Genomic DNA, 13285 nt, shown 5'->3' on the forward strand with positions numbered 1-13285 from the left:
ACACTAGGGGGATCCCTAAGGGGGAGTGGACCACTAGCCTTACATACAGCTGAGGGAGGATCACCCATCATCGGATGACATCTGGACCATATATATACTAAGACGCATGTTTTATGCAGGTCTGGTGAGTGCAAATTGCTTTATCACATACGTGCACGAATACCAGGATCAAGTCACCTGATCACCTGAGCACCCATTCTCTTACATCTTTTTGCAGGAGGACTTTTTGTATCATTTATGATTTTCGTTAAATGTTTAGCGCTGCACTCTGTATATTTTTATCATGGACTTTTAGGGGTTATTGGTACCTCATTTGTGCGTAGCAGCTTTACAGTTTAAAGTACTAAGGCGCTTCTCCCCACCACTTGCATGTTTTATAAATAGAGAGCACTATGGTTCCACTTTTCTGTGTTCCATAATACATAATATATGAGAGCATCAGCTGGATTGTATACTGTGGCGGTGCTGGGAGAGGAGCTGGAAGAAGACCACAGAGGGTGTACACAAGTCTGTCCATATGTTGAGCGCATAATGACCTGCTGATGAGGTCAAAGTGAGGTGAGCAGGTTTTTCACCTAATGGTGGTGGCATGGTTGTCAACGAAGAAGACAGACGATTTATCTTGTGCACATTGCACAGTGGTGTTATGAGAGACTTTTTCACTGGACTTTAATTATTGATTTTTATATAAGATATTAGTTTGTTGCGCTACACTTTATTATTTTTCATTACTGAAGGGATGTGCTAAGACCAGTGGCTGGAGGAATACAAGGCATAGCAGCCACTGGTCTTAAAACAGGAAACCAACAAGAATCAACAGTTTGATAGGAAAATGAACAGGCTATTTCAGAGCAACTACTTAGTGAACAAGAAGATGGATGACATATTCAGTGAAGGTAGGAAATCCGCAACAAGAACATGTAAAGATGTTTTTGCCTAAAGTTCTGCTTTAATGTCTGGCTTGCACATGAGAGATATATAAGACTGCCATTGCTAACCTTCAGAAAATGATAGTTGTCTTGTCTGTCTTTGACTTTCTGATTCACTGGACTGGGACAAACAAGCAAGAGAAGAACTCTTGATCTGCATAAATGTTTCAAAGTCAGTGACTTGGAAAATATTTAAACCACTGCATTAACATAACAGTCAGGAAACAAGCTTTCGCAGAAGATCAATACCTTTACCCCATTGTTCAGGTTTCTTCAAAAACAGGCATCTTACTTATTCTCTCTTCTAAATCCAATACTTACCAATTTTTCAGCCTCTAACAGGCCCTTTAAGAAGTCCACTTTCCTGGAATATTCAATCAGTAGTTCAGGAGCTGGCTTCCTGTCAAAATATTTCAACAATGAATTAATGTCATTGCTCCACACCATTTTCAGGACATTTCATGTGGCCCTTGCACCTTCCCCGCTGCTCTGTCCCCTCCCGACTTCTTCTTGGCAGCAGAACAAGGTAAGTGGGGTGTACGGGAGGGTAGGGTACTCTTGACTTCTGATGGCTCTTGACATTTTTTATAAGAAAGAGGGTGGGGTGCTCTGGACATCTGCTTAAAATTATTAATACAATTCGATGTCAGTTGAAAAGGAGGGTCGCACACTGCTGGTATCATCCACAAAAAACGTTATTGGAGACTACTCAGATAGAACACCATGGCAAAACAATGTTCTGACTGAGAAGTCACCAATAAGAGTTTCTTGTGGATTATATTAGTGGTCTGCGACCCTCCTTTTCAGACTTGCATCATCTGCTAGATGAGTGGTCTCTGTGATGGTCTGCACCTACCCTTCACAGCTTAAGTCTTAAGTTCTTACTAAAACCAGTAATAATCAAATGCAGAGACAATTATTTTTAATATTAACAAGGGTAGATACATTTATATAGTTTTACAGACCGTTTGCAGGCAGCCATAATGCTGATGTGGCCTACGATGAAATTGAGTTTGACACCCCTGCTTAAAACCAACAGGCCCATAGTAACAACTTTCATCTCCAGAGCTTCTTCATACAAAATGTAGTGTACTCACCATTGCAGATAGGTTAAACAAGACCATGCCTGAGAAATAATTTGCTGGCAACAGATTATCGCACTTCCGTGCAGGAAAAAAAACTGCCGTCTAACTTTGTAACAGACAGTACCCTAGTAACTATGACACATTTCTGTCATAAAAATAAACAAAGGAAAATCCTGTTCTAGGAAACTGTCAGAACAGAAGTGACCCAAACACCATTTCCGCAAAGACCTCTCCAGCCACATTAATTAGAACTATTTTAATACAAAATGTTGTCTGCTCACTACCTGATAACCTTTTGATAAACATTTCTTTATGACACTTTTCATACGCCATAAAACTGTGCTAAAGTTTAAGGTACATCCTTCCCACAGTGCTAACACGTACCACATTTCCACTGCTAGCACTGTGCTATTTACACAAATATAGCACAAGAATAATACACTGGAGTGTCCAAGCGTCTTTATACTACTGTCACAATTAACAGAGTAAACAGCAGGAAGCAGTAACTTTCCTTAAACACATTTGAATACGTCAATATGAGAGTGGTATATTTCCCCCTGTTGCTCTGGAAACCATTATTTGTGCTATTTTTATCAATTTTCCAGTAATCCATACAATGGCCAGGCTCCGGCCTCTTGGAAATGTTTATTGTGAGGTAGACAACAGTATTTCTATTTGCATTAAAAAATAAATTTTATATATATATATATATATATATATATATATATATATATATATATATAAAAATACATATACACACACAGAGTTGTGTTCAAAATAATAGCAGTCAGACATCACTAACCTGATCAATCACTGTTTTTGGTAGAAATTATATTTCTATATGGCAAATGATTTACTAGCAGGTGTAGTAGAGTAATAGAAATCCAACAGACCCAACAGTCATGCCATGCATGCTGATGATTCTGTGTAATTGAATCACTAATTGAAAGGGGCATGTTCAAAATAATAGCAGTGTGGAGTTCTATTAGTGAGGTTATTCATTCTTTGAAAAACAGGTGGCAATTATTGCCCTTATTTAAGGAAGGAAGGCAGCAAATGTTGTACATGCTGGTTACAGTGCATTTCTCTCTGAAATTCTAAGGAAAATGGGTCGTTCCAGACATTGTTCAGAAGAACAGCATACCTTGATTAAAAAGTTGATTGGAGAGGGGAAAACATATAAAGAAGTGCAGAAAATGATAGGCTGCTCAGCTAAAATGATCGCAAATGCTTTAAAATGGCAACCAAAACCTGAAAGACGTGGAAGAAAGCGAAAAACTACCATTCGAATGGATAGAAGAATAGCCAAAATGGCAAGGACTCAGCCAATCAGCTCCAGAAAGATCAAAGAAGGTGTAAAGTTACCTGTGAGTACTGTTACAATTAGAAGACGCCTATGTGAAGCCAAGCTATCTGCAAAAAGCCCCCGCAAAGTCCCACTGTTGAAAAAAAGACGTGCTGAAGATGTTACAATTTGCCAAAGACCACATTGACTGGCCTAAAGAGAAATGGAGCAACATTTTGTGGACTGATGAAAGTAAGATTGTTCTTTTTGGGTCTAGTGGCCGGAGACAGTTTGTCAGACGACCCCCAAACACTGAATTCAAGCCACAGTACACTGTGAAGACAGTGAAGCATGGTTGCACAAGCATCATGATATGGGGATGTTTCTCATACTACGGTGTTGGGCCTATTTATCGCATACCAGGGATCATGGATCAGTTTGAATACATCAGAATACTTGAAGAGGTCATGCTGCCTTATGCTGAAGAGGAAATGCCCTTGAAATGGGTGTTCCAACAAGACAACGACCCCAAACACACCAGTAAACGTGCAACATGTTGATTCCAGACCAACAAGATTGACGTTATGGAGTGGCCAGCCCAATCCCCGGATCTTAATCCAATAGAAAACTTGTGGGGTGACATCAAAAATGCAGTTTCTGAGGCAAAACCAAGAAACAGAGGAACTGTGGAATGTAGTCCAATCATCCTGGGCTGGAATACCTGTTCACAGGTGGCAGAAGTTGGTTGACTCCATGCAACACAGATGTACAGCAGTTCTCAGAAACAGTGCTTATACAACTAAATATTAATTAAGTGATTCAAAGGAAAGCAAAATCTTCAAACATTTTTCAGTTTAAATAGTGAATGTTTGAGTTTGTAAAGAAGAATACAAACACTGCTATTTTTTTGAACAGTCTAATATTCACTTTTTTTCAATTTCTTTTAGAGGAACAACACAAATTTGATATATTTTTCTTCATGTCTTGATTTGGAATAGAATGTGTAGTGTTCTCAATGCATTTGTGTGTATGGAAATAAAAGCTATTAGAAGGATTTTGAGCTTTATTCACTTTTTTCAACACACTGCTATTATTTTAAAAACACAACTGTGTATATATTCGTAATATGGGGGATGCTTTAGCTCAGCAGTAGATGCATATTTAAGTGAGTTTAGGCCAGACAGGAACTAAAATTAAGGGCCTAGTGGCCCACATTTATTAAACAGTAACTGAAAAGTCCATTTGAAACAAGGTTTTCCACGCAGGGGGTTTCAACTTCACTCAAAATTATAGTGAAAAATGCCAAGCCACCTGGCTCTCTGGTTAGCATCTCTGTTTGGCTTGGTCTCCCAGACCACTGACTATTCAAGCTCACTCAGCCTAGGTGACAGGTCCTTGCTGTTCAGGCCCCACATGGCCTCTTGACAGAGTTTTCCCTGTATCTCAGCTTGCTTCCTCCAGAGACTCACAGATTCCCTGCAGCCCCTTGGACTCACTGGCCTCTTCAGCTCCCTCAGCCTCCCAAACCCTCTCTTGGTCTCCCAGACTCTCGTAGCTGGCCAGACGTTCCCAGTCCTTGGGCCAGGAATCCCCCTCACAAAGGTTGTAGTCTCCACCAGGCTCTCCTGACAGGGCTTTGTCTTCAGACTTGCAGCAATAACTCCTCCTATTGCTTCTGCACCACTACCACCAACTACTCTAACAAGCCCATCGCTATAAGGGCTTTGTGCACCTGGGCACACACCCTGCTGGTTGTTCACAACACCCAGACACAGGGTTGGAGATTCTATCCCGCCCAAGACTCTTAGGAATCTCCAAACTACAGAGCCCCATCCAGCAATATCCAGATGTTCCCAGATTCAAACCTATACTCTGTAGCATTGCACTAAGCAGACATTCACACTCTGTGTCTTTTTCCCGGCCATTTTTTATAGTAACAGAGCCTCGCACTGTCAATATATATATATATATATATATATATATATCTATATCTATCCTAGATTGTAAGGGCTAACGAGCAGGGCCCTCTGTTTCCTCTTGTACCAAATTGTATTGTAACGAATGTCTGCTTCTATAAACATTTGTGAAAGAATGAGTCGCTCTCAGGAGCTCAGTGAATTCAAGCGTGGTACCATGATAGGTTGCCACCTGTGTAATAAGTCTATCCATGAAATTTCCTTGCTACTAAATATTCCACGGTCAACTGTTAGTGGTATTATAACAAAGTGGAAGCAACTGGGAACAACAGCAGCTCAGCCACAAAGTGGTAGGCCACATAAAATGACAGAGCGGGGTCAGCGCATGCTGAAGCACAGTGTGCAGAAGTCGCCAACTGTGTGCAATAGCTCCAAACTTCATGTGGCCTTCAGATTAGCTCAACAACAGTGCATAGAGAACTTCATGGAATGGGTTTTCATGGGCGAGCAGCTGAATCCAAGCCTTACATCACCAAGTGCAATGCAAAGCGTCGGATGCAGTGGTGTAAAGCACGCCGCCACTGGACTCTAGAGCAGTGGAGACGTGTTCTCTGGAGTGACAAATCAGGCTTCTTTGTCTGGCAATCCGATGGATGTGTTTGAGTTTGGCAGTTGTCAGGAGAATGGTACTTGCCTGACTGCACTGTGCCAAGTGTAAAGTTTGGTGGAGGGGGGAATATGGTTTACGTCTGATCTTCAGGGGTTGGGCCTGGCTCCTTAGTTCCAATGAAGGGAACTCTTAAGGCGTCAGCATACCAAGACATTTTGGACAATTTCATGCTCTAAACTATGCAGGAACAGTTTAGGGATGCCCCTTCCTGTTCCAACGTGACTCTTCACCAGTGCACAAAGCAAGGTCCACAAAGACATGGATGCGTGAGTTTGGGGTGCAGGAACTTGACTGACCTGCACAGAGTCCTGACCTCAACCCAATAGAACACCTTTAGGATGAATTAGAGCGGAGAGTGTGAGCCAGGCCTTCTCCTCTAACATAAGTGCATGACCTCACAAATGCGCTTCTGGAGGAATGGCCAAATATTCCCATAGACACACCCAAACACACTCCAAAACCTTGTGGACAGCTTTCCCAGAAGAGTTGAAGCCATTGTAGCAGCAAAGGGTGGGCCAACTCAATACTGAACCCTACGGACAAAGACTGGAATGCCATTAAAATTAATGTGCATTTAAAACCAAGTGTCCAAATACTTTTGGCAATATAGTGCATATATATCTCATGCGGAACCTTGTGTTGTGTTGTTTATAGGAAGAGGTTTCTGTGGAATGATTTCAAAGGACAACAGTAAGTTACACGTAATGGCTGAATGCGATAGAATTATTTGTGTATTTCGAGGAATTAGGAAATGTTTGATATCAAAAAACACATTATGCCACCTAGAAAATTAATTATTTTCCCTATAGGTTACCTATTAGCCATAATGATGCTAAACAAAGAGTATTACTAGTGAAGTACTTTCATGTGCTCTTTCCAGTTGTTTTTGTATTGATGTCATAAGAAATAATGACTATAATGATCAAAAAAGCACCATGACTGTACATCTGGACTACGGCTCAGTGCTAAAAAAGCACAACAGTTATACTAATTTACGTTTGTAAAAATGCACTCTTCCAGTCTCTATCTCCAGGATAATAATGAGGGCAAATCTATAATATTATCCAGGGAACTAAATCAGCTTATCCTGCCACTGTACTTGAGATATTAGCTTTGGGGTGCTATATTACATTCCTAGATAACAGTTAGGCCTCATGCACATTGTAAGCTTAAAGCGAAACTGCATTGCATCTGAGCACCACAAACCAAACATGCTATACAATTAATTTCTATAATTAAAAAGCACAGTCATCCGTCCATCCGTGTCTCCATGCTTTATTTTGCTGAGAAATCATTTTGAATGACCATAGCCATCTTGAGCAAGGGCAGATGATTCATGTAGCAGTCATTTCCTGGAATCCATCTGCCTTTAGCTCAGGCATTGGCTAAGCTGAAAACCCTCCCTCACCACCTAAGGCTCTTGGGATGTATGACATCATTTGCCTAGATTGCAGATACTTAGAGGCGCAGACGCATTTCCTGGTTCTGCTGTTACCGAATGTGGAGTTGATTGGCACAGCTCTGAAAGCTACTGGTAGTTATGGAGTTTGCCCCCTACCTAATGGCTAATGAGGTAGCTCACCATATTGTTGGGTCTATAGGAATATGGGTTGGAGGGATACAGCAAGAAACCCTGTTTAAAAAGGCATTGCAAAGGCCAAAAAGCTGCTGCCTCAACAACTTACCCTCCTGAGGATTTACCCCCCTTCCTGACCAGGCCATTTTTAACGATACAGCGCTGCGTTACTTTAACTGATAATTGCAGGGTCATGCAATGCTGCACCCAAATGAAATTTATGTCCTTTTTTTTCCCACGAATTGAGCTTTCTTTCAGTGGTATTTGATCGCCTGTGCGGTTTTTATTTATTGCACTAAAAAAAAAAAAAAAAAAAAAAAAAAAAAAAGACATTTTTGAGAAAAAACACTACATTTTGGGCTTTTTGCTATTAAACATGTCCAGTAAAGAAAATCAAATTTCGTCATAAATTTACACCAAAATGTATTCTGTGACATGTCGTTGCTAAGAAAAATCCCAATACGTGTAAATTAATTGGTTTATGTGAAAGTTATAGCGTTTACAAATGGCAGTATAGATACTGGGATTTTTTTTTTCCTCTACCAGTAATGATGGCGATCAGCAACTTTTTGCAGGACTCTGGGACTGCAGTGGACCTTCTGACACTGGGGGGGAACTGACTGAGTGTCACCAATACAGTGATCAGTTCTTAAAAAAAAAAAAGAAAAAGGCATTGGGCAGGAAGGGGTTAATATGAGGGGCGATCAAAGGGTTAACTATGTGTAGGGAGTGTTTTACTAGGGGACAGGGATGTGTGCTTCACGATCTTCTAGAACATTTTTAGTAATGAAACACAGAAAGCGGTTTAAAAATGGAGTAAGGCATTTTTTGTGGCAAGAGCCAAAATCAGCTTCTCAACCTGCAAAAGCTGTGAATCACACTTCTTGTTATTTCATTGACAAATAGATAACTCCTGGATAAACAGCATAGAAGAGGGCTTAACTCTGATGAGTAAGGTTAAAAATAGAGCCTGGACGTTTTGTTTTTCTTCTAGCCTTGAAAGATGGGTTCATTTGAATGGTTTGAAAACAAGCTTAATTAGGTATATTTATTTCAAACAAGAAACAAAATTAGATTAAACATTTGGCCTTAAAGTGGAACTAAATTTAAAGAGGTTCTTCACGCTTAAAAAAAAAATAAAAAATATTATAATAAAAGTCAGCAGCTACAAAAACTGTAGCTGCTGACTGTTAAAGTGCTACTAAATCCACAACAGTAAATTCAGTCTGTATATGCAGTAAAGCATGCTTGTTATACTTATAATCTCTGTGGAACCTAAGGGGTTAATCCTCCGCACTGTGTAAAAAGGCTGTTTGATTCTGTCGTTTTTGATCTTCCCCTTCTTCCACAGTTCCCAATCCATCTGCTGATAGTACAGAGCCCTAGGAAGCACTCAGTTTGGTGTGTATTTCTATAGAGTTTTTCTTTTTTTGGGAAGGTGCATGTGATCAACACAGGACCAATCAGCACTGTCCAAACAGAGGGTTAAGGGTAATTCAGCCTCATAGGACAGAGAATTAAACCTCCTCCTACAAGCTTTAACCAGTGCTCAGCTAGACACTGATAGAAGTTACAAGGCTACTATATACTGCTGATAAGAAAAAGGTATTTATCAGTTTATATTTACTAAAATAATTGCATTTCCATGTTCTGTGTACTGTGGGAGACCAGATACAATGAATGCAGGGTCCTGAGTTTAGTAACACTTCAATAAATGCACACTTACCTGTCCCAGGATATAGCGCTGTGTTTTGACAGGTGGAGGCCACTGACATTGGTTTTCCCTACTCATCTTTTCTGACTGTTTTTCACTAGTTTTGCATCTTGCTAGGGTCAGTGTCACTACTGGTAGCATGAGGCGTTACCTTGACCCTACAGAGGTTGCACAGGAAGTCCAGCTCCTCCAGGATGGCACTTCAATACGTACCATTGCCAGAAGGTTTGCTGTGTCTCCCAGCACAGTCTCAAGAGCATGGAGGAGATTATAGGAGACAGGCAGTTACTCTAGGAGAGCTGAACAGGGCCATAGAAGGTCCTTTACCCATCAGCAGGACTGTTATATGCTCCTTTGTGCAAGGAGGAAAAAGGATGAGCACTGCCAGAGCCCTCCAAAATGACCTCCAGCAGGCCACTGGTGTGAATGTGTCTGACCAAATCATGAGGGTGGCCGGACGTCCTCTAGTGGGTCCTGTGCTCACTGCCCAGCACCATAGAGCATTTGCCATTGAACACCAGAATTGGCAGGTCCACCACTGGCGCCCTGTGCTTTTCACAGATGACAGCAAGTTCACCCTGAGTACATGTGACAGACGTCATATCAAAACTTATCAAAATGTTTTTTTCTTGGCCAGCAAGTACAGAACGGCGCTTAATCTTCCCTCATGTGGCATTGAGGTATAAAGAGACATGATATCCAAGGTCACCCAGCAATAATTGGACTTCCAACTGTAATGGGCAAGTATGTTCAATATATAACCCATATCTTTAATATAGGCAGGTAAGACGTTCACTAGTGGCTAAAGAAAGTAATCAATATAACCAAAAAAACACTTGCTAAACTGTCCATTAAAGCTACAATGGGTTGACCTGAAGGAGTGTCTGATTTTTTTTTTGTGGACTTTGGGCAAGTGGTAAAAGTACAGGGTGTTCAAATGTTCATGGTACAATAAGGCCTTTTATTTTTATTTTTATTTTTTTTTTTTTTTTTTTTTTTTTTTTTTTAGAGAGGATGTCATCTGAAGCCGTCTTTTCTAAAAGAATTTGAAGTTCTTGTTTGAAGATTGATAAAGGGTCCTTGGACAGCAGGATATAGATGTTTGTGTCCTCCTGAGGAAAATCCAGAACAGGTACAGCAGGAAAGAAATTTCTAACACCAGGAGGAAACAAATTCCAGACTTAAATCTTTCTTGTTATTGTTTTCTGCTCTTAAGGTGTTGTTCACTCTTTCGGAAGAATCTTGAGATGCCCCTTTCAGGATCTAAATAGTTAAAAGAATTGATGCCTGTGGTGCCGGTGACAACAGGTGCTCTCTGAAAAAGGTGGATATCAGCAAATCAGGTCCTCCTTGCCAGTGGGCAAACAGGATTAGTTTATACTTGGACAAACAACTTCTGAACTACTCTTCGCTGCAGAGCTAAAGGTGGATATGTATAGTCCAGGCTGAAGTTCCAATTGTGATTCAGTGCATCCACTTCTAGGGAACCAAATTTATTTTGGAGCAAGAAGAGTCATTCTGCTTTTCTGTTTGCTCTTTCTGCAAATAGGTCTTTGGTGAGTATAGTGCACCTGTCTGACGTTAAACCCACATGTCTTCTGATAGATTTCAAACTGTTATGTCAAACTGTTCTTCGGGTGTGAAAATATGCCAGGATGTTTAAAGGAACCTCTGATGTCCACAGCTCTAATCCAAAGTAGATTTATCTCTCTCCAGGAAAGAATTTCCTTCAAGAGCTGACGGGATCTAGAACCCCCTTACTTAATGATTCGGATAACCCACTGTAGTCACATTGCTGGAGAACATAAGGAGTTTGTGATTCCTCACTACAGATTGAAAAGCCCAAAGATTATCTTTTACCACTGTCATTTCTGTAAGAATCGATAATACTTCCATCATCTCCCTTTCATAGATTCACTGTGCTTTATGGTTCTGGGTGTGTGCTTCCCAGCCCCAAGAGTTGGCATCTTTGGTGATCCTTACCTTTCAAGTTTGAGCCAAGCACTGCCTCATGAAAGATTTTCTGTTTTTTGCCACCACACCAAAGATTGGGAGACTGAAGGTAGAGGAACGTTTGAACCCAGAGACTTTTTTTGATCCCACAAAGACAGCAGGAAAGACTGGCGATCCTGCAAATGAATGAGCCCAGGTCAAAGCCAGAATGGAAGGTACCAAACATAAAAGTCTCATGATCAATCTCAGACACCAGCCTTATGGTCAAGAGTTGGTAGGGCAGTAAACTGGTGTTTTTCTTCTCTGGAATAAACATTTTTTAATGTCACAAAATTGATTTCCTAAACTAATGTGTGGCGATTGGACGTGGACAACCATTTTGCAAAGATCCACCATCTTGTATCATACTATGCAAATATCATTCTCTCTCCCTCCAGCCCCCTCCCTTGCAAGGAATGTGGTCTGTGTGTGTGCCGAGTTGAGGAGTGCACAGGGCACAGCTGGATATGCTTCATGGTTGTAAACCCAATTAGCTGGTTCCATGATGTCTGTCAGACCCTTGCCTTGGCCTGGTCGTAAAGCTATAAATCAGTCCGTCACTGGACATGAAAAGCATTCCAGAATGGCAGTAAAACAAACATACATCGAAACCACTTTTTCATACAAATGCAAAAATCCCGACAGGAACAAGGTACAATAAAAGAAAGCATATATTCAGATAGGTCAGTTTAATACGAGTCACCTGACACATTACACCCTATGTGGCACCTACACGAGAGTAGAAAGCAATATGTCGTTATCTGGAATGGTAAGATATGTCATATTTGATGTCTGGACGTTCAGGATATCATTCTGCATATTAATCTACCAGTGGCTAGGCTGCTACATGTACCTAGTGAAGGTTATTGGTCATGGTATAAACGCGTGAGGGATTTTGTCATAGCCTGAGTCACCGCCTAAACACCCCTTCCCAAATGAGGCGATTGGTTCTCTGCTTTAAGGAGACACCATGCTGGGTTCCCAGAAAAAAGGTGGTCATGCCTGGGGAGTAAGATGAAGAGATTCTCCCTTTTAACATCAGGAACCAACTTTGGGTGAAACTTTTTTGTTCAGCGTACTTGGACTCTGCTTAAACCAGGACTTCTGCAAGTATTCTACCTTCTTAAACGTCTTCCTTTATCTCTCTGTTGTGTTATTGCTATATATATATACAGTCATGGCCGAAATTGTTGGCACCCTTGATATTTCTCCAGGAAATCATGTATTTCTCACGAAACGTATTGCATTAACACATGTTTTGCTATACACATGTTTATTCCCTTTGTGTGTATTGGGACAAAACAAAAAAAGGGAGGAAAGAAAGCAAATTCGACATAATGTCACACAAACCTCCAAAAATGGGCTGGACAAAAGTATTGGCACCCTTTCACAACTGCGGATAAATAAGAATGTTACAAGCATGTGATGCTCCTGTAAACTCACCTGGGGCAAGTAACAGGTGTGGGCAATATAGAAATCACACCTGAAAGCAGATAAAAAGGAGAGACGTTCACTTAACCTTTGCATTGTGTGTCTGTCTGTGCCACACTAAGCATGGACAACAGAAAGAGGAGACGAGAACTGTCTGAGGACCTGAGAACCAAAATTGTGGCAAAATATCAACAATCTCAAGGTTACAAGTCCATCTCCAGAGAACTAGATTTGCCTTTGTCCACAGTGCGCAACATTATCAAGAAGTTTGCAACCCATGGCACTGTAGCTAATCTCCCTGGTCGTGGACGGATGAGGAAAATTGATGAAAGATTGCAACGCAGAATAGTCCGGATGGTGGATAAGCAGCCCCAAACATGTTCCAAAGACATTCAAGCTGTCCTGCAGGCTCAGGGAGCATCAGTGTCAGCGCGAACTATCCGTCGACATTTAAATGAAATGAAACGCTATGGCAGGAGACCCAGGAGGACCCCACTGCTGACACAGAGACATAAAAAAGCAAGACTACAGTTTGCCAAAATGTACTTGAGTAAGCCAAAAGCCTTCTGGGAAAACGTCTTGTGGACAGATGAGACCAAGATAGAGCTTTTCGGTAAAGCACATCATTCTACTGTTTACCGAAAACGGAATGAGGCCTACAAAGAACAAAACACAGTACCTACGGTA

At 41.0% G+C, this 13285-nt stretch overlaps 1 protein-coding gene across 1 annotated transcript in view; it reads right to left on the reverse strand.

Annotated features, from left to right (window-relative positions):
* Positions 1-13285, reverse strand: part of USE1 (unconventional SNARE in the ER 1) — a 115800-nt gene that overhangs the window by 34048 nt on the left and 68467 nt on the right. The window contains exon 3 of the mRNA XM_089667540.1: positions 1251-1329. Coding sequence (XP_089523666.1) covers positions 1251-1329 — 79 coding nt within the window. The remainder of the gene's footprint in view (positions 1-1250; positions 1330-13285) is intronic.

The sequence above is a fragment of the Staurois parvus genome, unplaced genomic scaffold, assembly GCF_062004578.1.
Source record: "Staurois parvus isolate SC_StPar_1 unplaced genomic scaffold, SC_StPar_1.0 ptg000053l, whole genome shotgun sequence".
In the NCBI taxonomy this organism is placed as follows: domain Eukaryota; kingdom Metazoa; phylum Chordata; class Amphibia; order Anura; family Ranidae; genus Staurois; species Staurois parvus.